The 27,195-nt window shown below is 40.6% G+C and overlaps 1 protein-coding gene across 1 annotated transcript in view; it reads right to left on the reverse strand.

Moving 5' to 3' along the window:
• The window catches only part of grik4 (glutamate receptor, ionotropic, kainate 4), a 364,478-nt gene that overhangs the window by 139,633 nt on the left and 197,650 nt on the right, over positions 1 to 27,195 (reverse strand). Inside the window, exons 4-5 of the mRNA XM_085429452.1 lie at positions 4,940 to 5,104; positions 331 to 428 (exon numbers count right to left, since the gene is read on the reverse strand). Of these exons, the coding sequence (XP_085285578.1) occupies positions 331 to 428; positions 4,940 to 5,104 (263 nt within the window). The remainder of the gene's footprint in view (positions 1 to 330; positions 429 to 4,939; positions 5,105 to 27,195) is intronic.

Here is a 27,195-nt window from a genome sequence, read left to right on the forward strand (position 1 = left end):
GAATGAAGCTAAAACACTTATGCACAACAGCACTTATGTACAGCCTTATTAAAGCCCTGCTTGACTTTCGAATGGTTTATGCAGTGTGTTATGACTTTCAGTTGGAGATCATTGGTAATTTTTGATTTATTCCAGAAAATTATAAATTCTAGTTTGTAATGATAAGGACCTTCTGGCATTCCAGATGAGTCACCACACAATAAGCAATTTTCCTTCATGAAAGGAAAACTTTCTGTGCAAATATAATATTTGTGCAGCTAAATCTGCCCCTTTTTTTCTGTGTGGCTGAATCGCACGCCACCAGCCCCGGGCCAGTTGGTTGGAACTTACCTCCTTCTCTCCACATATATTGCTGATGATTGAGTTGGAAGCTGGACTGGCAGATGGACCAAGGACTGCCACCACCCCTTTGGACATGATCTGGCACACTGGAAAAAAAAATAGAGGAGGAGTACAGAGATATAAGCAGGGGCAATTAGAGGTAACAGAGATAATTAAAGTAAAGTAAGGCAGTTGGTGTTAGATCAGGCTTTTTTTTCAGGCTAATGTTAATGGATCCATATGATCACTGCCTCAACCTCTGAACAGATAGCAGCCTGCACCAGCATTTCTCCTGTCTCAAGGGAACCAGAAACTACAAGTGTAAGGGAAATATGCACAAGGGCAGATGCTACACTCTATCTGCCTTTGGATGTTTTACTTGTTGGGGATATTAATATGATCAACTCTCAAGTATAAAGACGGAAAGATATGCAGCAAAAAAGAAAGAAGACAATGACGGATAAACAGAGTGGGAGTCGGTGAAAAGCAGACGTTGGGAAATGTGACAAGCAGCAATATCTGGAGGGTGAAAATAAAAAATCTGGTATTTGATAATTTGCACATGAATGCAATAATATCCCCCCCCCCCCCCACACACACACACACACACACACACACACACACACACACACACACACACACACACACACACATCTCATCGTGCTTTTCAAATACAACATTTACAAGGATTGATTTAACAGCGGTACCTTTGGGCTTTAAAACATATCTGTAAACAGAAACATTTCAGTAAAAGTGACTTTCTTTCCTTTGCCATGTGCACAGGCCATATGCTTTAATCTCCCAAACTGGGAAAGAATGCCGTTTCTTATGTGTTTATAATCCCTGGCTTGTAATTAACACACTGCAGTCCAGGGTGTAAAGAAGACACACATACTGAAGCACTATTATTGTGTGAGCATGTGTGCACCAAGTGTGTGAGTGTGGGTGTTGGTAATTTGGTGGCTGTTATTGGGCCACCAGTGTAAAATAGGCAAAGGGGAAACATTTCCAGGCCCGTGCGGTGCATCGAGAGGCAGTGAATCGAATGATTAATAAGTAATCCGCTAGTCACCCATGGGGCTTGTAAGACATGAATACACTGCCATCTTACATGAAAAAAAACAACACACATGTATACAGTGCACACGCACACACTAACGCATCCATGCCCACACTTTTGTTTGCACCTGTCTGTAATGGCTTCACTGAATTATAAAGCTGAATGATTTGACTGCAAGCCAGAATGCTCCCGGCCCCGGTGACACTTTCATTTGCTCTCTTTGTGCACGGCGAGCTTTTTCTGTGTGTAAATATGTGAGCCATATTGAAAGTATTTGGACAGTTACACTCCTTTTTTTTGGAAAAAAAAACACTGTGTGGGATTCAGTTCTTTTACTATATTAGGTCTAAATTAGAAGGATCCAAAAACATTGCTTAAACTAAACAATTATATAGGTTTATGTAAGTATATGTAAAAGCACTTTACATAGGTTAATTCCTAAAAATGGATGTAGCTCTGGATGAAAAGGTCAATAGAGTGAAATCTGCTTTAAAAAAAACAAACCCAAAATGTTACTCATGGCCCAAATCAAACAGCATTTATAGGCTATCACGCAGCAGAATTAGCACACTACTCTTCAGTTGTGCTTTTACTGCTATTAAAAGTTGATGGATAACTAATGAGGTACAATATATTGCCACTAGTATTCGCTCGTCTGCCTTCACATGCATATAGACCTGAGTGACATCCCATTCTTAATCACGAGGTTTAGGAGTGTGTTTATGGGAATTTATGACCATTCTTACAGAAGAGTGTCTGTGATGTCAAAGAATGATGTTGGATGAGAAGGCCTGGCTTGCAGTCTACTCTCTAATTCATCCCAAAGGCGTTCTGCCCGGTTGAGGTCAGAACTCTGTGCAGGCCACTCAAGTTCTCCTTGATAATAACTATTTACATAAACATCTATATACATCTCCAGAAATACTTCACAAGATTTCCATAATTATGCAAGTCCCTCGAGTTCCTTTGTGGTTCAGATCATAAGATCATCTTTAGGCCATTATCACTATTTAACATTGTTTTTCACTAATCAATACAAGGTAGTAAACTCTTGTCCTTAAGAAATAGGGAAAAAATCCAGTTAAGACTCAGGAGATAGGGCTCTTCGGCTGAAATTTTTGGTTTATCGGGTGATGGCCTTCAGCTCACACTGGAGCGGTATACAGCTGAGTGTGAAGCGGCGGGAATGAGAATCAGCACCTCCGAGTCTGAGGCCATGGCCCTCAGCCAGAAAAGGGTGTAATACGCACTCCGGGTCAGCTAAGAAATACTGCCCCAAGTGGAAGAGTTTAAATATCTCGCAGTCTTGTTCACAAGTGAGGAAAGTTGGGAGCGGGAGATCGACTAATGGATTGGTGCTGCAGCGATGCGGACGCTGTATCAGTCCATCGTGGTGACGAAAGAGCGGAGCGTAAAAGCAAAGCTCTTGATTTACTGGTTTACTATTTCCCCACCCCACGTCCCTACACAAAGCGGATGTACACGAACTTTAGGTAGTTACCGAAAGAACGAGACTGCGGATACAAGTGGCAGAAATGAGCTTTCTCTGATGGGTGGCTGGCCTCTCCCTGAGAGATAGGGTGAGGAGTTCAGCCACCTGGGATGGGGTCAGAGTAGAGCCGCTGCTCCTCCACAGGAGCCAGTTAAGGTGGTTCAGGCATCTGACAAGGATGCCTCCTAGGCGCCTCTAGGTGAGGTGTTCTGAGAATGTCCCCCTGGGAGGAGGCCCTGGGGCAGACCCAGGACACGCTGGAGAGATTATATCTCTTGGCTGGCCCGGGAGCGCCTCGGTGTTCCCCCAGAAAACCTGTTGGAGGTGGCTGTAAAACATGATGGAGGCTCTGTCATGGTAAAGAGCTGCATTTTGGCCAGAGGTGTTGGGGATCATGTTAAAATTGATAAAATCATGATAGCGGAAAAATACCTTCAGATTTGAATTCACAAATCAATGCCACCTTTTTCAGCATGACAATGATCCCAAACAATGAAGCACCATCATTCATGGATTGGCCTCCATAGAGGCTGAACCTTAACTTTATTGAAGCAGCGTGTGGTCATCTTGACAGAGAACAGAATAAAAGGCCTCAACATTTAAAGAAGAGCTTTAAATGACTTCAAGAAACCTAGAGATCTTTCCTGAAGACTACTTAAAGAGAGTAAATTCAGGATGTGTTCAAGAATAAAGGTTGTCATATAGATGTCACACATTATTATATAGAACAGAAAATCTGTGCATGATAGAATCTTACAGTATGTGGATGTTATGCAGCAAGCAGTCTATGTCCATACTGAACAGCCAGGAAAGGACTCATTGATGGTGGGATCTGACTTTTCTTCCCAGGTAATTCTCACTCTGTGATATTTTCATCTATCCGTGGCCGCTGATCCGTCCCTAATCCAAATCCTGGCTCTAATTACACACTCACACTTTCACACACTAAACATTTGCACAGTATACACAAAATCCAGCTTGTGCACAGCTACACACTTTGCTTTACATATACCCACACGCACAAACACAAACACACGGGGACACATGCACGCACGCAAGCACACTAAAGGAACCACACTGTGAGGTTTGTCTTAGCCCGGGCAGAGAAAGTAAAACAGTTTGTTGTGGTTGTGGTAACTGAAGTGCTGTTTCCATGTATTAGGCAGGCACCACTGAAGCTCTTGCATTTGGGAAAGTAGGAATGTGTCATATTGAAAATCAATGGCTGCACTTTTTGCAGAGACACACTGCGCTGTATTGATTTGGGGTGTTTAAATTAAAATTTTAAAAACAAACAAACCAATAAACATTGAGGTGTGATGCAACAAGTCACCAGACAGTACAAAAATGCTGTGGGTAAGTGCTGATACCGCTGATAGCAAATAGCTACTCTGGCTTGTGTTAATAGGGTCACTCTCAGTGATGCATTTGTCACATCTAGGTAACAAATTAGTGGGAATCCCATGATGGTCTGGCCTACTTAATAAAAGTTCAACAACACCTGGATTAGAATGTCCACTGCACCTGGTGGTTTAGGCCAAACGTGACGTGTTCTGTCTTTTCGTGCACATTTCCATTTTTATAACTTGGGGCTAATGGCCGATGCGTAGACGTAAATGTATGATTATGCCAATCTTTATTGCCACTTCTCAGAAATCCCAAGATCTTTAAGAAAGAGATCTTGGAACAGCTTGAAAAGATGAGACTTTCTGGAGAAAAAAATTAATTAAATCTCAGTGAATTTGTTGATTCCTTTTTCAACTGATGCTTGTATCACAGCGTTGATGGTGGAGGTTTATTTTCTGAGCCTATTGTTCAGGACTAGAATGCAGGATTACAGGGAGCATAAATGGTGATGGGCCCGCGGTGACATCACAATCGGAAAAACTTTTCAAGGTCATCTCTAAAAAAGCGAGCAACCATATAAAAAAATAGAACATCTATTAAAATATGTTATGAGCAACTACTTGCAGAAAGAGCAAGAGAGGCTCTTTTTCTCTGAATGAATAAACACGTTAGCCAACAAACACACACAATCACTTGCTTTTCTTTCCTGTGCTACTTACTTGTTTCCCCCATCTCATATTCGCTGTCTCTCAGCAGTTCAAAGATGTCCACCTCCAGCTTGCCAGTGATGGAGCGGTTACTGCTCCTGTTGATGCTGTCTTTGGCCAGCGTGATAGCCAGACGCTCTCCTCTGCTGCACTCCATAGGGTCATCAAGGATGGCAGCTGAGGAAAATGGAAAAGGCCATTGTGTTGTGAGACTGAGAGAAAATCCCCCAAAATAAAACACATTTATTCTCAGTGGTAAGTGAAATATTTCCCAAATGAAGGAGAGTGAAGGTGGCCTTTTTGCCATTGAGTTGAGGAATTTAAAAAGACACTTTTTCCCCTTTCTTTAATAAAAAGTCTAGTCTACAGAAAGCAGCTCCCAAGGCGGCGCACAGGCTTATTAGGACCAGTGCTTATTTGACTTTTCGTGAACACCTTTCTCCATTATTCTTGAGTACCTCCAATGGCACAGCATTATCTTTAATAACTCCATACACTTTTCCAAGCAGCTTGTAGAGTAGGGGTGGGGTATTTAATATTTCCAAAAAAGGTGAAGTGCTACATAATGTAAATAATGGATCTGTATGTTAAAACCCTGAAATCTTAAAAGCTTTAAATTCTTTCACCTATTCAAAGGCATTTTAAAGGGCAGCACAAAACCTAAAAGTCATAACATCCTCTATCATGCAGCACAAGAATGAAAATCAGCATCTGTAATGGCATGCCAGACACTTAGAACACCAGTCACTGCAGCAGCTTTCCAAAGACGCTACGTACACCGTGTAGGTCTACAAAATTAAATCAGTTTGTCACAAGAACACTAAAGAATGACAAGACAGCATGTTGTTCTCCAAAATGATTTAGGTGCATTCTCTATGCAATATTTGTTGCAGTGTAGTCGCATTATAATCAGAGGAACTGATTCCTGTCTTGTATATGGCTTAGCTAAGCCAATTATAAAGGGATTGGATATAGATGATGCTTTCTTCTCGTTTTTATGCAGAAAAAATAATGTAATTCCACCACAATAAGGCTGCAGATGGTTATTATAAATCATTGCACAACACATCATAACTAAGGAGTGGCACATTTGTGTGCATGCTCCAATTATTTTCTTTTTGGGAACAACATTATGGACTTACTCATTGACCTTTAACGGCACAGGTGTCACATTGTCATGATGAGCAATTATGCAGGCGCAGCAAACATCATCTGTTTACTGTGTTGTCAGAAAGGAGAGAAACAGAATTGCACACAGCTTCTCATTCTGTCTCTTATTTTTGATTATCAGTCCAACCATTAATGGGCTTTTTTTCGTGAAATTGTGTGGCTTGATCCACTGACTCTATGCTGGATCAATGCTCGTTAGAACCCTGACAAGTCAGCAATATATCAACAATCAGTCAAGTGCCTATTCATTACATAACTGCAACAATTTTGAAATTATATATTGACAACTTAATCAGCTTTCGACTCAATTACATCAACAAATATTTATATGAAATGCAAGACACCTTCAAAAGTCTACAGTCAGGAAAGTAAAGTCTAATAAAGTGTGCAGCAGATGTCTGAAAGCAGGCTTTGTAATTACTGTAATTACACTGGGCTAGCACAAAGGTTCTTAAGTTAAATCGATTACATCTGCAGTTAAAGCGCAGGCAGGAGATAAAAGCAACCAACCCGGAAAAGTGTGAAATTAATAAGGCACAAAAAAAATACAATTAAGTACAACATGGCTGAAAGGGAAATGTGCTGTAGGCTGTCCAATACAGAAGAAAACCGTGGGTTGCGTGTCTCATCTTATCAGAATTAAATGATCAGACGTGCATGCAAAGCTGAAACATGTTTGAAGTGACCTTTTCCCTACGGATCACACAGCTGAATAAACATCAGCTAACTCTGACTCGCAAAGATGAGACATACCCACTCATCTGATACCATCACAGCGCCAAGTCACAGCAAGTCAATATCTACAGCCCACTGAATGCTCTGTGAACAAGCGGAGAGTAGCCGTGGAAGGTCATCTGAGGTTGCACTCACCTCTGGCTTTTAAAGCTGTGAACAAAGGACATGTTTGCTTCTTCATGGACCCAATAGACTACTTCTTGATTATTTCCAGCTTAATATCATATTATTTAGACACCATTGTAAAATCAAGAATAAGATGCCTTCAAGAGCTGTGTGATGGTGCAGCTCACAGGTCTTGGGTTCGAATCAACCAGACAGCTGGGGCTGTGTTTGCATGTTCTTGCGCTTGTGTGGGTTCTTACCAGCTCCAAAGATATGAACGGGTTAGGTTAACTGGAAATTCTAAAGCGTGCGTGGGAAAGGCTGTCTGTCTCTTTGCTTTAGCCCAGCAGTACACTGGAAACCTGTCCATGGTGTATACCAACTTTTGCTGGGATAAGTTCCAACCCTGAATTGGATAAGCAGACGAAAATGGATGGCTGGATGGAAGTATAGAGAACTTTTCCTGGATTTAATTGTGTAGAGAAAAAATGACTCTGTTCCAAAAATCTTACATTAGCTCTCTCCTCTCTGTCCTAACACCCCCCATCACACAAGCACAGTCTTTATACAGCTAAAAATGTATCGGTGCTGACTTTTATCGTCACATTTGATTTAGTGCTTGCTCTTCCAGGTGAAACACTTTTGCTTAAACCGGCAGCATGCCTTGCTTCCTGTGTGGATACTACTCAATTGAAACTGGCTTGAAACAATATTTGACCGGTTAGTCTCCTGTCACGGGCTCTTCTAAAGCCAGAAAACAGGAGGCCAGTTTCCTCTCAGATACAGTATGCAGGCTATTATGGAATATGGGAGTCATAATAAATGACAAAAAAACCAAAAACCCAACATGCATGTTGACAGAACATATTAAAGATGTGATGAAGGATAATAAAACTAAAACAAACAAACATTGTATGACTGCAGGACACTGTCGACTTTAAGTAATTTAATTGCATTTTCCAGTTAATTTTTTTCCATAAGTGTAAAACATTTAAAACATTTAATTGATTGGTATGCATTCAGCTTATACTAAGCATATTTTCTTAACAATTCATTAGTTATTAAACAAATAAAACTTTGATTTCATATATTTCAGCTAGATTTTACTCAAAATGATTTCTTCCTGTTAATGAGGGCAAAGACTTGGTTTTTGGAGTGTAGAATAAAGTATGAACAGCAGGATTCATTCTAAAAAAAAAACTTGATTATACGGACTCACTAACTGCGCAGTAATTGCTTCATCCGGCCATGTTAAATAAATTTTGAATCAATGTTGAAATACTGATGAAACTTGTCAGTGTAATAGTAATGACATTGGAATAACATTGATTCAGTTTGATTAGGTTGATTATGTTTTTCTAAGATACGATAAGACAAGACTTTATTGATCCCACGACGGGGAAATTTTTGCGTTACCTCAGCGTAGGTACAGATATCAGAAGGAAATACAAAAATACAAATAAGTACAACCAATGGAAAAAAGTAAGATAACACACTATATACAACTGTAGCATACACAGTATGTGATTATGGATACAGTTGTGGAAATATGCAAGACATAAACTATATAGCTTATAATTGTCATTGTTTATAATTGATGATCTAGTTATAGTTGACCAAGTGAAAAGTTATGGATTCAGAGATGACTGGGTAATTGAAAAGCTATTATCAATTGAACTGTTCCATCACACCCCTCGCAATGTGGTACATCCCGTCTGACCACCATTGGTCACTGATCTATGGTTGACCAGGAATTTATATTAAAATACGATTTATTTATAGATGAAAAATCATGATAGCTGTCAATATAGTTGACTGGGAAATTAAAGTATTGCATCCCATCTGTCCACTATTAAGATGATATTTAAAAATCTATGATACAGGAGACAATCCTGTATTAGTTGACATCACTGCACCCCAGAGATCTCCTCTGCATCAGGTAAGCATTTACTTATTTTTTAATATTTTAAAGGTGCCAAATGTATTTTAACCAATTATATTTCATACTTCGTCAAATACTGAGTACAGTGACACATATTGCAGATGTGTAACTGTCACCATGGTCATTATTAGGCACTTCAAAATGTCAATAACCGAAGTTAGCTTGCTAACGTAACTGACAACTTACACAGATTATGTTAGCTAGGATGAATTCTGGAAAGAGAGAGATATATATGAAAACCTCTGAACAAAGTCTGCTTTTTCCTTATTTTTTTTTCATGTCCTATTTTCAGTTTTTGGTTTTGTTTTCTTTTTGTACATGGAATCACTGAGCAAGTGGAGGCAGTGACAGTCTGTGACTCTTTTACCTTCAGGCAGTTCACCAGGTGGAGGCAGGACATCATTCAGTAGGAGTGAATTCATCAAAAATTATTGTAAACTAATCTTGATTTAATAAATTAAATAACTTAACTGATGTTAGAGTTTAATAGTACACTCAAAAATGTTTCACTCAACATCATTACACCATTTATTATAAGATAAGTGAATTTAGATAAGTAAATTTCATTATTCTGAAGTAGTGGAAGTAATTTTTTTTTACATCAGTTGAAACAACACTTATGTCCTCTTGATCTTTAGTAGTGACGTCCACATTGTTTCAGTATTAACTGAGGGTGCAAAAATGATCAAGAACCAATATCAGAATTCAATGATGATTCAATGACATTTAGGTTGAGAGTATAACATTGATTTTACATACGTTCAATTATTGTTTTCTATCTGTGTCAGCATCTCAATAACTGTATATTTCCCCAGTTTAATTTGCAGATCTGTGTGTGCGTGTAAAAAGCCACACTGATTGTTGTTTCTTTAGTGGGCACTTTTCTCATTTAAGAAAAAAACAAGAAAGAAATATCACCTCAAAGCTGCAAGAAAAAATATAAATGCCAATACAATATTAGTATTTTAGTTAAATGCTGTAATGCACAATGAAAGCTACCCGCAGAAGTAAGTAAAATCAGTAATTCTGGCAGGTTCTGTTCCCGGAGGAATTGACATTTTACCGTGGTCAATACATGACAGCTGGCAAACAAGCAGGGCTGTTTTCACGAAGCGAAAACACGGGCTGGAGTTTGATCCATTGAAACCAGTCAATGAGTTGCCAGAAGGTATGCTGAGGCATGGTGGCATCTGGACTGTGAAAGAGAGCTTCAGTGAAAAATAGGCAAAAACAAACAAAAAAATTCCTCTGCAGTACCGGCACACAGCGGCAGGCTATGATCCAGTGAGGGTTTTTTTTGTTTTTTAAACACCCCTCAGATGTCATCCCTTAATTAACTTGTCACGCTGATTTTAATTGTTATACCGTCAACATCAACGGAGAAACTAATTTGCTTGAACTACATAAACTCTGCTAATCTTATAAGTCATATAAACAAACTAAAAGACAGATTGAATGAAGCAAGGCAACACTGTAGAAGTGAGTCTTGCTACCCAGGAGCCACCTTGGTCACACCCCTTGGTGGCCATCTCACTTCTTATTTGAATGAATCACTTTAACTTTGGTGTTCGAATCAAATCTTTGTCCTCTTTATCCCAGAATAAGGTATAGGAGCATTTCTCCCTCCTATTTCTATTTCTACACGTGAAAAATTACACAATGATAAGACCTTAAGAACGCTGTTAAGAGTACAGTACCCTAGGAAAACAGCTAAGGGTGATACAAGCACCATCTTTACAGAATATATTTCCTGTCTGGATTCTTTTCGACCCACGTCTCTCTGTTATAATGTCACTGTTGTCATTAAACCTTGTGACCTTATGAGTCCTGCTTTTAGAGGCTGGATTTATTTATCCTGCAAATGTGATTTGAAGCAAAGTAGAAATGTTTACACGTTCAGAAGTTTACTTGCAGCAGTTTCCTGGCTTTGGAACAACACCTTTAATGACGTAATCATATAGAAGCTCAATGTGTTACTGGAAAGTGGCAGTCAAGGGTAAAAAATTCATTATCTTATTGAAGGATCTGCTTGCTTCTCTATTAACTCAATGGGTGCATCTCCCTTTCCATCAGGGCGAGTGCTAAATACAGATCAAATAAACTAGGGCTTCTCCTTATATATGAGGCAATTAATGGTAAAGTGCTCGCCAACTTTGATTGGAAGAGAATCTATTATCGGAGGGATGCGTGGGACGGGGGGGAGGGTTCAGTGTGACTTGGCCTTTGATCAAATAATAGGGTTTTAAAGAGTCCAGATACTCTACAGTGATTTAACATGACTTTTATTCAAATGGAAACAAGGATAAGAACATCATAATCTATTTTCATATTGGCAACCATTCCACATATGTGTTCTCAGCAGTTATTATTATGTAGGGCAGATACCCTCTGCTCAATGAGATAGAAAAATCACCTTTAGGGCAAATAATTAATGCTGTGTCTACAGCATTTCATAGAAACAAACTGTGTTAGTAATGACAAAGTAATTCTTTTAGGCTCAGCAGGTCACAAAACTGATGGAGCTACACAATAGAAAGTGAAAGCATGAAAGTACATACTGGTCCTGTTTATATTTGGGGTCCTTCAGGCCTTTTCTTTTGGCAGTAGTCACCAGACACTTTGTTAGGCACACCTTGCTTGTACAGAGCTTTTGTTTACTTTAGAAGTGTTAATTCCTCATGTAATAGATTCAGCAAGGTCCTGGAATCACTCCTCTGAGATTTTGGTCCATATTGAGATGACAGCATCACGCAGCTGCTGCAGATTTGTCGGCTGCACATCCATTCATTTCATATTTATATACTTCAACTTACATCAAATAGCATATGCTTGAGTTATTCAGGGAAAAAAGTGGCTCTCTAAATCATTGTTCACATGGCTGTTGCTTGTGATCTCTCAGTGCTTTCCTTTTCTCTTCTGTTTCGCCTCATCCCCAAACTGGTTGTGGCAGATGGGCCCTCCTGCCTGAGCCTGGCCCTTGTGGAGGTCGCTAGTTGTTATGATGAAGTTCTTCACTTCAAGCGTTTGACCATAGGGGATTTGATGACTGTTGGAGTTGTCTTGCTAATATTAAAGATAGACAACATTTGTTGTAAACTGACCCTGTGTAACGTACGATGGAAATAAACTCAATTCTGTGTCAAATGTTTAAGTGTTTATATCCAGTCAGGATCATTTAAGTTATTTTGTTATTTTATATCTGGAAACTAGGGCTGCCACAAACAATTATTTTGATAGTCGACTAGTCACCGATTATTTTTGCGATTAGTCGACTAACCAGATCATCATCGATTGGATGTAAAACGTCCAGCTTATTGCACCAGCAGCATCTGCTCTTATATAACTATCATTAGCTTACAGCTTTAAGTGTTTAAGTTATGTGCTAACTAAAAATAAAGACAAGATGATATTTTATTAAATTTTAATGAAATTTGCAGATTGTTTAGGTGAAGTTCACTAAACTCAGCCGTCTGCTCCTTGCTATCTAAAATATAACAGGACATCGGAGTATATTCTCGAGCATCTCACACTTCTGATAATCAGTTGTCTGCTTGACGTTTATTCATCCATCCATTCGCTTCCGCTTATCCATTTGACGTCCGTTATTACACTCTTAAATCCTACTACTTATTCCTGAGTCTTTTGTGATCTTACAAAGCTTCAAACGACGCGTCGACTATTAAATCAGTCGTCAACAATTTTGATAGTCAACGTAATCGTGACTAGTCGACTAATCGTGGCAGCTCTACTGGAAAATAGCAAGAGTGTAAGCATTTCTGCACAAAGACTGCTCAGGCTTGGACTGTAGATTACTCTTTGCATACAGGCCTCTTTCTGTACAGAGTGGGAGTGACCTCTCCATGAAAAACCTTGTAAGGGTTTTACTTGTTTTATTATGCTTGAGTGGCTGATCCACCTTATCCCACCCCTATGTGTTTTCAGGGTGGATCGCATTTGTTTTCCCTGAAAACACAGCAACACACACAAACAGGCTATGCATTAATGCCAGTTTGTATAGGGCTTTATGACTGAATCAACTAAGGTGGTACACTTGGATGCTTTTCAGAAACATACCATAAAAAAGCAGCACACTACCCATTCACAATCTTCCGAGGGACATTGATTCCAGCATTCTCAAGTTTTAAGCACCATTCTTTTTTTGTTTCTTTTACTTTATTATAGCAGTTTTGAGTCACTGGTTTATGTATGACTTGCTATAAAATACCAAACTAAGTATCCCGTGTCTCATTAAAACTGAAATCACACAACTCAACCAGAGAGTGTAATTCAAATAAAGTGCTCAACTTATATAAGAAGTGCAGAACAGTAAATGGGAAGGTCATAGACTTCCCAATTGGAAAATGCAAAGGACTGCCCCCTCTCAGCACCTCCATTCAGCTGCCTTTCAGTCTAATGGGTTTGCACAGTTTGCCATCTCTTCACAGTGAGAGGCCAAAAGGACTGAGGAGGGTGATTTAAAAGATTTTTTTTTCTGTTTTCATTGTGACATGCAAGTATGGTCAAGGTCAGTCATGTCAATAGATTGTGCTTAATATAATCATACAGCCATGTAGTATGTGCACATGCATACACACATATTCCAGTAAAATCACTCAGTTTGAAAGTTCAGTGAGAAGCGTCTTGCTTTAATTTTAAATCTGTCATGACAGCAGCCTCAGTCCTCCTGCAATTTTCTTTTTTCAAATCCACATAAATAACAGTTTTTAATCCAACACTTATTTGGTATTTTCAACATGATAAAAACACAATTTCTTGCTAATTTGATGGTTTCTTTGACATTAATTAGCAGAGAAACTAGACAGCTATCACAGCCTTTTTCAGTGCCATATATTCCCTGTTTATGTCTGAGAGTGCCAATCTGTGTGCATGTACCTGTGTGTGCCTAAACACTCATGCACTTGGGTATGTCAGCAGATGAAAATAGTGTGCATTATGCTTGTCTAATAGGGGCTTTATTCACTTGGAGCAGCATGACTGTGAACTACACCAAAGCCAATCTGTTTGCTTGTCTGACTGCATGGCAAATGGAATTGCTGGTTCCACATTATAATCAATCTCATCCGCAAGCCCTGTGGTGTGAACTGCCGAAGGAAGCGGAGGTGCTATCTTACATAATTAGAAAACCTTGCTCACGGAAGACCTGGTGACAAGAAACTGATTTCCTGGTGTCACATAATGTAATTATAAAGTACACACTCCAATCATAATGTGCGCGAGTGGACTGATGTGTTAAGTCTCATTAATCTGAGGCTGAATGCTAAGGCCGACGCCACTGGCCTGTTAAAAGATTGTCAGTTTGACTTAATGCATTTAGACGGCAGTTTATGCAGTTTCTGTTGCAACTAGTGGTCAGCAGAGAGGAATAACTATAAATGCAAATATCAGTGAGATGCAGTCAGTAATTATGATAACAGGATGGCTATAACAGAGTCTCTGATATGCGGAACAAACACTGCCTTTATTTTCTAACTCTGTTGTAAATAGAAACCACAAGGTGGTAACACTAATATACAGAGATAGTAAATGAAGCCCTAACCTTAAGTTCTTGTCAACCATTTGTGATTTTTCTCTGCAGAACTTTTTTTTGGGGAGACAATAACATGGCTGATGTTTTCCTTTGTGTTGTGTAGGTGGTGATGTATAACATATAATACTGTAGATACATGTGTGCTTGTCAGGATCTGACGGGATAGGACCTCCAACCCGGAAGTGCTGTCGCCCGGAGCTGCCGCACCTGCAATCAATTCACCAGCTGCTGCCAATCATCTACCATCTTGGGCAGGGCTATTTAATGGTGTGGCGGAGTGACAGACAGCGCTGGAGTATTGCACTAAGCCGCGAATTGGGACGGAGGATTCACTGGCACAAGGAAGCACTTGGAGGAGAGATGGGCACTCACTACCACGCACGGTCTAAGCACGGGAAGAAGGACGCACTAACTATCATTATTACACATTCAAACTATTGTCAACTTTGCTTCACTGTAAATAAACGCACTGTCTTTATTCTGAGCTCCGCGCCTGAGTCCACTCTGCAAACCACTGTGACAGTGCTATTATCATAAATCATAAAGTTCGCGGATGACACCACAGTGGTTGGACTCATCTCAAGGGGGGATGAGTCGGACTACAGAGATGAGGTCAACAGACTGACTGAGTGGTGTTCAGTTAACAACCTCCAACTGAACACCACGAAAACTAAAGAACTTATCTTGGACTTCAGGAAGGGCAGAGCAGACCCGGCCCCACTTTACATTCACGGGAGCTGTGTGGAGAGGGTACACTCCATGAGGTTTCTGGGCGTGCAGATATCTGATGACCTCTCCTGGACTGCAAATACTACAGCGGTGGTTAAAAAGGCCCAGCAGCGTCTCCACTTTCTGAGAGTGCTCAGGAGGAACAACCTGGAGGAGAGGCTGCTGGTGACATTTTACAGAGCCACCATAGAGAGCATCCTAACGTACGGCATAACAACATGGTATGCAGGGTGCTCAGCTGCAGACAGGAAAGTACTGCAGAGGGTCATCAACACAGCCCAGAAGATCACTGGCTGCTCTCTGCCCAGCCTGGAGGTCACTGCAAACTCTCGGTACCTCAGCAGAGCTGGCAATATCATCAAGGACCACTCTCACCCCAGCAACCAACTGTTTGAACTATTACCGTCAGGCCGACGGTACAGGTCACATAAAACCAGGACAAACAGATTCAGGGATAGCTTCTTTCCCAGAGCTATCACCGTAGTAAATAAGCACAAAAACAATTGAACCTATTCCATACCGTCACTGTCATTATATTATGCTGCTATTCATACTGTCATTATATTAATGCTGCTATCCTGTATATATTGTACATACTATTGTTTGAGTACTTACGATTGTTTTTTTTGTACTTTTTATATTTTACATTTATATTTATTATTGAAACTTGCACCAAGGGAGTGGCACTCCAATTTCGTTGTACTCTGTACAATGACAATAAAGGCTATTCTATTCTATTCTATTCTATTAGCTTATCACCTCTGCACCTGTTCCATCACATTATTGTCTCCCCAAAAACATGTTTGTTACCTTTTTTTTTTAAAGTTGTTTTTTTTTAATTTTGCAGCATTTTTCTATTTGCTGGTGTTTTCTTAAGTTGCCCGATTGACCTCTCAGGGCGACCTTTGAACATTCTTCTTTTTGAAGTTCCCACTCTGTGGTTAGTTAGTCTGTGTTTTGCTTCTTCCATACTGACTATGGGCAATCATAGCAAACAGCTAGTGACCAAAATCAATCGCAAAGAAAATTTTGGTGCAACACCCTCCTCGACCTTTTTTGTAGCCATTACCCAGCAGCATCTGGCAACCTTGAGCAATCTTTTACCAGGTGGTAAACATATAAGCGTACAGGAGGTTGCCATAGGATCATTCACTGGTCTGAACTGAGGCCTAACTAATAGGTTATAAGACTGAAAGCAATATGTGCAAAGTGGTAAAAATCACTGATAAAAATGTAAACATAGGTGCCCCTGTGTGACCAATGTGGCTGCAAAATCAATTGGAAATTCAAAAACTGTATTGTGGAACTTTCTATAATCTCAATAAGTTCAGTCATTTCCTGCAGTTATTGAAAAAACAAGCTCATATTAATGAAAATGAGAGAGAGTGAGACAGAGAGTACTCTGCAATTTTTGTTGTGAATATGAGAGGAAAGGTGACGACAGCTGTCTCATGAAATAACTGTTAACAGTATGTGGGAAAAAAACTGTTACCATATCCTTTATGTTTTATGCACTCATGTTAACTGATAAATATGTACATAGAATCTGTGTGTGCATGTGTATTCTTTGCATGATGTCCTTTTACTGAGTTTCTGCTTCACTTCAGCTTATCATCAGTCAGCACTGCAGAGCCACGCTTTAAAACAACAGCTACCTAAGTGCAAATACACAACTAGCTGATGCAGTAAAACAAAGGATTTAGGAGCTGCAGAAGATGCTTCTAAGGTTTAAACAGAAACACTCCCAAATGCATGTACAAAATCAAATTATATTGAACACAAAAACAAAAAAGCATATTATAAAAAAAACCCCCAAAGATGCTATGTGTGAGGCTTGAATTTGTAAACTAACAGATGAAAGAAAATTAAAAAAAAAAACTATTATTTTGTAAACTTTGGCACAGATACATGGAAACTGCAGACGGCCAACATGCTGCAGATGTTGACACGAAGCACTAATAGCAGCTACCACCACATTTTCAGTCTCTCATCGTTAATACATTAGCAACAACAGCGCTGTGCAGCACAATGACATTAGATGAAATGAATGCACAGAAGTTGTTTACTAAAGGGTTCCACCGACAGGCTGTGCCCATGTCAGCATGCTTACAGGAAATCCACAAAGCATAAAATAGAGTCAGCGGAGAATCTGTCACAGGAGCGCACTGATTGATGAAGGTGGACATGGCTAGGTGAGTCTGGGAGTGGCAGATGCCAAATGAGAAAAATGATGGCGAATAACTACAAAAACAAGCTGAACAGCTGGCTTGGCGTTACCATGTTGAGCTATAAGTTTATTCTCCTGCGTGTGCAGTCAAGTCTTTCACTTCATCCACTGGCATACTGATGCTGCTCTTTTCCAACCCAGTGGGACAGGGATTGAGCAAAGTCTGAAAGCAATTCATCAGCGCAAAGTAGCCTGCCCACTCTTCTTTCACTTGAGTCAGCTGAGCCAACACCAATGCCCCAATCAAGCAGACTAACAGCCATCAATTGTCAGTAGCTGCTGGCAAATATTTTCACTTTAGAATGTTTTATTTTTATGAGCATTCGTTGTCATGGAAAAACAGCAGGGAGTATGATTCATTGTACCCTGGCTACACTGGCACGGGTAAGTCTCCAACAACACTGGAACATTCAGCATTTCTTCAATACATCAAAAAATTTGAAGTCCCTCAGAAAAAGGTATCTTCAGAGTTTTAATGTTGCCGTTTGCAAGACTGGATCAAGAATGGTAGAGGAGAGGGAAATTTGAATATTTTCTTTTGCATTAATTTAAAAAAACGACATGCTCAGGCATCTTTCAAGGTGTTCACAATTTTCTTTTATGGATTTTTGTTCCACACCGCCATTCAATTTTGCAATGAAAATCATAGACATTGGTAATTTTTTGGCTGGCCTTGCAGGAGTCACAGAGGCATACTTGTAGGAGTTTCCCTTTCAGAGCTTAAACTTTTGGGAGAAAAACATTTAAGTCAATCATATAAATGGGATTCGCGAGAGAGATTTGCAAGCATGCAACTGACTCCAAATTGTGTTATATTTAACATACAGACACAAAAACCGTGTCTTATTTTGCACCTGATACGGTTGTGATAGTTGCTGCTAGGAGTGTTCATTTATTTTGGAATGAGAGGGGGAGACATTATCAGAACAAGTGCCTAATTGGTGTGGGTGGATAGCTCAAAGCTATGAGTGTGGTGCCAAAGCTTTGGCTCTGTCCTGCAAATTTTCACAGAGTTCTCACCCCAAACATTTAGAGTCGATTCCTTACATATTACTGCTTTGATTTTGTTTAAACAGCAGAATTTAACTGTGTCAAAGGGAAGAGAGGAGGAAAGAAGAGGGGAACCCCAATACTGTTGCCTCTAAAACTAAGACACTTCCTGTCACGGTTGGCTGTGTAGCAGGCAAGAGTTGGGCCCAAACCCAAGACTGGAAAGTTTAAACTATAAAGGACAGCGTTACTGCTGAACTGAAACTCAGTGTAAAGTAATCCAAGCCAAAGTGCTACAACTCTTAAAGAACTACAAACTACAACAAAGGACACAGAGAGCCCAACAAAGGGCAAGGGGAAAGTGACACAATAAGTACACCAAAAGGATACTGAGGGAACAGGCAACAGGTGGGAGGACAGAGGAACTAACCCAAAACACATGAAAAACACTGTAAAAAGACTGTAAAAATAAAACAGGAACTAACACACTCAGAGACACATAGACTAAGACATGAGAACTTATAAGCAAACATCCCACATAGCAAAACTGGTATGGCCCGGATCTGACCCACACAATGTGCTTACACATGGCCCACATACCGCAAAGAATGACGGCCCTTTGGTGGCCCAGATCTGGTTTGCCAGAGGTGGCCCACACATGGACCAGCACAAGGCCAGTTGCAGACACACTGGTGGTCCTTTGCTGGCCCATGAGTGGATTACCTTTGGCAAACCTGATCTGGGCCACCAAAGGGCCATCATTCTTTGCAGTATGTGGGCCTTGTGTAAGTTGTGTGCAGCCACGGGCCAGTTGCAGACACACTGCTGGCCCAGAGCTGGCCCAGAGCGGTCTCAGCTCTGGCCCCAGATGTCAGCCTAATGTGTACCTTAATCAAGCCATGTAATAACAACATGTGCCGGAACATAATAGTGCAAAAGTAACATGACAAAACTCTGTTTAGACAGTGAATGGACTGATTCTTATATAGCCCTTTTTTCTACTGTCCCAGATTAATCAAAGTGCTCTATACAACATGCTACATTCAGCTAATCACACACTTTCTCTAAACTGAGGGCCTACTAACTATATTCATACACATTCACAACATGCAAACTGGGGGAGCCAGGGATTGAACCACTAACCTTCAGAGGAGTAGGTGACCTGCTCTGCCTCCTGAGCTAAGTAAACCCTCACTTGGTTTTGGATAAAGTGCACACTCACAAACCTGTCAAACCTGCATTTGAAATGTTGGCTACCATAGCAGTATTGCAACTTGGCATTTGGGTCTTCTAACTAAAATAGGAAAATAAAAACATAAATAGTGCCTCATTGCCAGACCTGGCCCACATTTGGTTGACATACACCCTGCCATGACACCAGTCAGTCACAAGTGCCAGCTTGATGCCAGATCCAGGCCAGACCTGTTTTCTATGAGCCTGGGCCACATAAACCAAACCATAATTGGGCCAGATATGGCATGCCATCAAATAAACAGTCCCATCTACGCCAGGCCTGGCCCATATCTGGATGACATACCTCTTATCATGCCAGAAGTCAGCCAGCAGACACCAAATCTGGGCCAGACCTGTCTGCTATGTGGGATGTAAACATGACTTGCTGGGGAGAAAAGACTAATTACAGAGACAGACACAGGGACACGACTAGGGAAACAGACAGGGATCACAAAAAGGGAACTACAAAAACTATAATAACCAGAAATCGTTTATGACATCATCAAAATACAACTTAAATCACTGGGTCAAAGATCCAGAATATGGTACTTACTTTCTTGAATGTGTTTTCTTTTACAATGAAGATATGTGTTTGCATTGTTTCAAGTATTTTGTCACATTTCTACTCGGTGATCATGTACAATGAAAAAAAGCATCTCTGTGTCTTCCTGAACTGCGCACGGACACAAAGACTTTTATGCAGTTTCATTTCTTGCTTTTTTAAAATTCTCTCTAGGATTCAAGCTATTACATTGCCTATTGTAACTGAATGTTACAATAAGACTTTAATGGCTTTAATAAGTACCTGTAGTCTCACACAAACTGGGACACTCTGAGGACACACACAGTCCCCAGCTATTTCTCATAGAAGAGTTCTCCCATATATCAAAAACATATTGATTTTCCTTCAGCCGCCTCTCTTTGATCTAAATTGCCATCCCATTTACGAGAGAAACACATCCGTAAAACCTGTGCTTACCCCACACCGTATTATTTTTCTGAGTGGATTACTCGCTCCTTCACACTCCCTCATCAGGTCAGGTTGAGTTTGACCCACTACTTTGCACTGCTCTCGGTAGAATGCCGATCGTTACTGAAATTAAATGGCTGTCTTTGTTTAAAAATGACCGCATCGTTGCCAGAACACTTGCAGAACTTTCCACTCTACTTTCAATTGGCACATTTTTGCAACTGCAGAGGTGATAATGGCACGCTTAAACAGGTACTGGTTAGACAGTGAAATGCAAAGCAGGTTCAAGTAATAAGTCTGTGAGTTTTGTGGCTTCTCAGATGCAAAAACACTGCTTTTCTATCGATATTTAATACTCTTGTAAAAACTGCCAGGTAAATAGAATTGCAGTTTTTCTGTTACAGCAGGAAGGTGTGCGTTGATTGGCTCATGCAGCACCATTATCATACAGTGCTGCAGATATTTACGCCTGCACCCTGGTGTGCAAAAGCAGTGGGCTCACCTAAGTTAATGAGGTTGCTGTGTTTTTCATGCAGTAACATGGCCTGCAGCGTTGGTTCCCTTCAAAGGGCAGTGAAATACCTTAAAACATATTCTGCTTACACACCTATTGATAAAGTCTGTGCTGCTAAGAGTGGGAGTGACGTTCATAGGAGAGTTTTAACCATCGAGGTGATGGCAAATCACTCACCGGGGAGGATGTGAGCAAATTCTAACCATTAACAGTAATAGCTGTGTCCTTAAACTTAGAGCTGACGCAAAAACAAATGTGAAAGAGTAGTTACCTTTTGCTACTTTCAGCCTTCCCAAAACACCTTACTTACTCCATCAGACAGATGGCTTCAGAAGCCAACCGATCATAAGCTGGCTGACAGCTCTGTCATCGTCACTGCCATGAATGTGACGCTTCAACTGAATTCAGGAATCGAGGTTTAAGAAATGTTGAAGTGGTAGCAGTGGAATAAGGCTTTGAGGAAAAGGAGAAAAAAACATTCATTCCTTCATGGAAGGATAAATCGCTCCGGGTTAAACATGATGACAGAAATAGAAATATGTATTCGGTAGTGGATTGCCAGCTTCTGTCAAAAGTCGTACACAACAGCGGAGATCATTCTGTAAAGGCTGTAGAGCCTGTGGAGGGCCATGACAAGAGCCAGTAATGCAAAAAGGAGGAAGAAAGACGGCACGGATAGATCAGTGCTCCACGATTTTTATGAATTCCTGTGCCGCTTAGATTCACGTAAGACAGTCATACATGACACACAACCACACAAAACACGACATGGGAATAAATATTTTTTCTTCCTTTTGATTAGACTGTACTAGCAGATTAAGATTCTAATGGAACCAATACAAATATGAGGCTTTGATTTTCTAAGTTACAGATCATTTGAATGAGAGGGGAAAATATTTGACTATTAATAAATCAAACAAAATCAATGAATTTTGGAGTCTAAAAACTAAAATAGAGCACAAAGGATGTACATTTGCATACATGTGTGTGTGTGTGAGTGTTAATGAGCCTTTGAACAGTCTCTTTTCTTTCTTTTCTTAGAACATCTCTTAACCTTTGCAAGTGCCTTCACACCTGAATGTATATTCAGTCTCTTGACTGCGGCAGCCCGACATTCACGGCAGAATAGCTGTGGGTCTGGTTTTCCGGTGGGGGCAAAGGAAAATTTAAACTCCATCACTTCAGAGAAAATGGCAGCACCTGGTGCTCAGCCTAGGCTCCCATCAAGTCTCAAGACAACTTCAATGAATTATGGCACCGTCTCCGTCCCTGTCTTTCATACAAGCATACGTGCCCGTACATCTACACAGACATTTACTTTATCCTCGCATAAATCACAGCCAGCTCATCAGTATCTGTGACACAGGATGAATTAATTCAAAGTAACTGGCTCATCCCGTTAAAATGATGATGAGCATGTGTGGAGGAAAGCGGGAAAAGAACATGAATGGTATTTTAAAATAAGTGAAAGTGAATGATTGTTAATGCTGAGCCTGAGAGTCAGACTGACAGACGCAGGAAGAGGAAAGAGGTTTTAAGGGAGAGCTGAAGACGGATAGAAATAGAAAAAGAGGAGGAAAGTGACAGGAAGTGATGGTGACAGAGGGAAAACCCTGGGCAGACCTGTTGCAACGAGCAACAAACTGACAGATCCTGTCAGAGACAGACAGCGAGACGGCTGACTGTTATACACTGATGTGTACGGCGCAAGGATAATCTGGACGATGATGATGGTGAGGAGGAGGATGATGAGAGTTATTTTGATGAAAACAGCGTTGATGTGGCGGCTGTAGTTTGACTTCTGGACCCTGGGGATTGAATAGAGGCAAGCAGACCGACTGGCAGGCAGGCAGTGAGCCTGGGGGAATTCCAGCTCTCAGTGGGTGTCATTACCTGTCAGTCAGTATATCTCCCTCAACAGGCCTGGGCTAGAAGATAGAGCCACTGGCATGTAATTGTCTGGAAGGTCAAGGAAGACCAGCAGACATTTAGATGAGTGGAAAGGAGGCAAACAGAAGACAGTGGCGTCGACAAAGGAAGAAGAAAGAATTTTTAAGACGTCATCTCCTGTGAACTAAATTAAACGAAAAGCTTGTCCTCTAGTTAAAAACTACAGACACACACACTGCATCATATGCAGCAACAGTGCGAAATAATCGTATTGTGTATGTAACCACAGACGCACTTAAATAGGCTGCTGACCTCAAGCAGCCACATGCAAGCTGAAAAGGGCTTTCGCCATTTTGACATGATAGCTTAACCTGCTGGAAACTGACCTTTATTATTCCAATAGATCTTTTACAGTGGATGACAGGACCACTTCTTTTATAACAGTCCAATGTACCTTAGACACGCTTCCTCTAACGCAAAGGTCAATCCAGACTCCAGTTCGGTACAATTATAGTGCATCTAGAACGGGAACAATCTGCCAATCAACTGATGAGCTTTTTTATTATTAGTTCATGGTTATTGTGAGAGTTTAACAATCAGTTTGTTCTGCTGCTCTCTGTTTTTGTTTTGGAGCTTTAGATCCATTTGTTGGCGAGCATAATAAACCACTGAAGACGAATCTACCGCTCCTTTATAACCACTGTTTACCTTATTCAAGAACTCAAACAGGAGTTAAAATTAAACGTTTTGATAGTAAATCATTAACTTTTGGAAGTAAGTGTGTGATTAATGACAAGCATTACTGGTATACTATTTTATGCTGCAGCGGTAGCATCATAATCTCACAGAGAGGAGGCCCTGGGTCCTTCTGTGTGGAGTTTGCATGTTCCTCTTGTGGCTGTGTGTGTTCTCTCCGGGTACTTCTTCGTCCTTCCAAAGTCCAAATTCATGCATGTTAAGTTAATCGGCTATTCTAAACTGGCCATAGATCTGAAAGGCTTTCTGTCCATTCCTCCTGTGGTAGTGGGGTAACTTGACCAGAGTTTACCCTCTGTTTTTGTTCTGTTTTTGCTGAGAACCCACGGTCCCGAACTGGACAAGCAGTTGAGAAAATGGATGGATAGCTACAGTTTAAATGTTGGGAAACCGGCATTTAGCTGAGGCTGAAGAAGTCACTTGGATGACTGCTAAAATGTTTGAAAATGCTGCGTCCAGATGAACACAATCAACTTTTTGAGGTTTAAACGTTGTTAGTTAAAGTGAGAGAAAATAACAATATCAGTTTACCCGTTTTGTATTAGTGTGATCAGAAAAGTCAAATGTCATACCGCAGACACTACTGGAAAAATATTATTTCAAATTAGCAATGAAGCAGAATTTTAGGAGAACATTGTTTTGGCGCAATTTTGGCAATTGGTCTAAATGGGCAACTGTGATTTAGAAGCGAAAGCCCTCTTCTCTCTGCAGAGTCTGATTGGGAAATTGCTACAAACTGTGCTGCAGTTCTGTCTAAAATTGAGGCGTGTAGCTGAATAGCACACAGATCAGATGACAGGTTGACAGGATGGCCCCGGTGGAAGACAGATCCAGAAGCGAAGGATGCCACTTATGCTTGCACACTCCAGATAAAGTGGACAAAAATGATGCTAAGGTTTACAAAGATATGGTCTGACTCTATATATAACATGCCAACACAGGTTTGCGAGAGGAGAACGATGATTGTCAGTAGAATAGACAGATTTCATTCATAAAGCCACACATAACCACAGGTGAACGGGAAAAAATACATTTTTATAAATATAAGGCTGTATCTTTGATAGCCTTTGATGTGACAGCCTGGAAAATGGTCAGAGATTCATCCACCCCAATGGGTTAACAGCACACACAGGGCCTGTGTTCATCCTGTTGCTTTAGGGCAATGTTCCAATATAATCCACCACGTGAAAATGACTTTAATAACCTTGCTTTCAATCACTCATCTCCCTCTTCCTCTCGCTGGCCCTCATTCTCTTCCTCTTTCTCAGACACACACTATGCAGCGCATGTCACATGTCCTCACTCTGACTGATGGGCGCAACACAAGAAGCATCGATTTTTTTATCAACATTTCAACAGGGCAGGCAGGGACACGGCTAAAGTCATGGACTCTATGAGTATCCATCACCGGAAGACACAAAACTAAAGCTCCTTAGGCCCTTCAGCAGGATCAGCACAGATGTGTAGTGTAGCTCACAGTCCTATTTCTCATTCTGCTTCTCTTGCGCTGCTTTGCCTGTTAAATCTTCAAAAACACAATAAAGAAATAAAAGAAATAGCACAATCTTGTGACCATGTTTTGCTTCTAATATTCCAAATTCATCTATGAAACCATCACTTAGATTAGATTATAAGCGTAGTTTGAGAGACAGACACTGGTGAGGTTTCTGAGGTTTCTCAGCAAACAGGATGTTATGAGAGACTCCAACTGGGCTTCGAGCTTTCCTCATGAGACTTTGGAAAAGACTACAAAGATAACAACAGTGAAGGGAACATAGAGATCCAGGAAGAAAAGACGTGGAGAGATGTCTAGAGGGAGAAACAGCTCACAAAGTAATTTGTGAGCTTTGGGGTTGAATTGAGTAGGAGCAGAAGGTATCTAATGCAAAGTTTCCATAGACTAGCCTAATAAAACTCCAGGGAGAACAATGCTGGACTCTGCGATAAGTACAGTAGAGTCTGTCGTCACCACCCTCACCAGTAAATGTTGTAGTTCATGCTCTCTGCTTCTCCATCTACTAGAGCTCATAGTCAGTGTTTCTGCTTTTGCTTTGGTATGTAGTGCTTCAGCTGAGGGTCACTTCTGCCTCATCATACGTTTACCTGAACATCACATGGGACACAGAACACTGCGTGGGGACGTGACCACAGCACATCTACACTGTTAACAAATACACAGACACCGAGCTCCATACTGTAAATGAGGCTGAAAATGCTGAATATGTGTCTAAGGTTCCTCGCAAGGGTTGAGCTAAAGCAATGTATGGTTACAATGCAGAGGTGTGGACTCGAGTCACATGACTTGGACTCGAGTCAGACTCGAGTCATTAATTTTATGACTTTAGACTTGACTTGAAAAAATGTTCTAAGACTTGTGACTTGACTTGGACTTTTACACCAGTGACTTGGGACTTGAATTGGACTTGAACCGGTTTACTTGAAAAGACTTGATATTTTACCCCAAATATAACATTTAACATGCATATTATATAGAGATTGAAAATGTGACGTCATTCACGGGTAGAACCGCAAAGGATTCTGGGAACTCGTGGCAAGCGGTACTAGCGCACGCAGGCTTTCAATTAAAATCAGTTATACAGCGATAAAAAGAAACACAAAAATGTCAAGAAGCTGTTGTATTATTAACTGCAATAGCCGGTCGCATGACAGCCACGGGAAGCCGACGGGTAAAGAGATCGGTTGTTATCGGATTACCTCGTTGAAGAGAAATTGTTCGAGCCATGTTTCCGAAGTAACAAAGACGCGACGGGTGGCCTGGATTGCAGCCATTCAAAGATCAAATATAACGTCCCAGAACCCTCCAGCTCACAGGTTAGTCTGCTCCAAGCATTTACACGAAGGTCAGTCTGCTGTTGTAGTTAATGCGTCATTTTCATAACATAATTGGTGATATAGGTTACAAGCAAGTCTGGCGCTGAACAGAAATTGTGGCGCTATGCTCCTTTATTTATTGTGCATAAATAGTGAATTGTCCTGACACAATATTGCGTTTCGCTTCTGTTATTATGGTACATTGACAAAAACATATACTTTTATTCACAGGATAAAACAGGTTTTTTTGTATCACTAATTGCCCAGTACGATTACAGCATACAGTATTATTGTCACTGCTACATTTCTGTGATGAACCAGAAATTATTTCCACTACTAATTAATTACCGTTGAGCTCAAAGGTCCTATTAATAAACGGTTAAGGAATGTGTATTTATGACGACGATTTGTGAGACTGGTAAACTTATGATACGTACGATGGTCTTTCGTTCTACACGGTGCATTTCAAGGTCCTGTACCCATCCGTCGGTAAACTGTACCTGGACTTGTTGCAGTGACCGGAAGTTACTAAACTTCATGAGTGTATGCACTCACTCCAAGAACCGTATGATTATTAATATGCATATAAATAAAGAAGCTATTTTGTGCAAAGATGTCAACTGTAAG

The sequence above is a fragment of the Rhamphochromis longiceps genome, linkage group LG14 (genome assembly GCF_057381845.1).
Source record: "Rhamphochromis longiceps isolate RC_006_pf linkage group LG14, R_longiceps_female_GT1.1, whole genome shotgun sequence".
Taxonomy (NCBI): Eukaryota; Metazoa; Chordata; class Actinopteri; order Cichliformes; family Cichlidae; genus Rhamphochromis; species Rhamphochromis longiceps.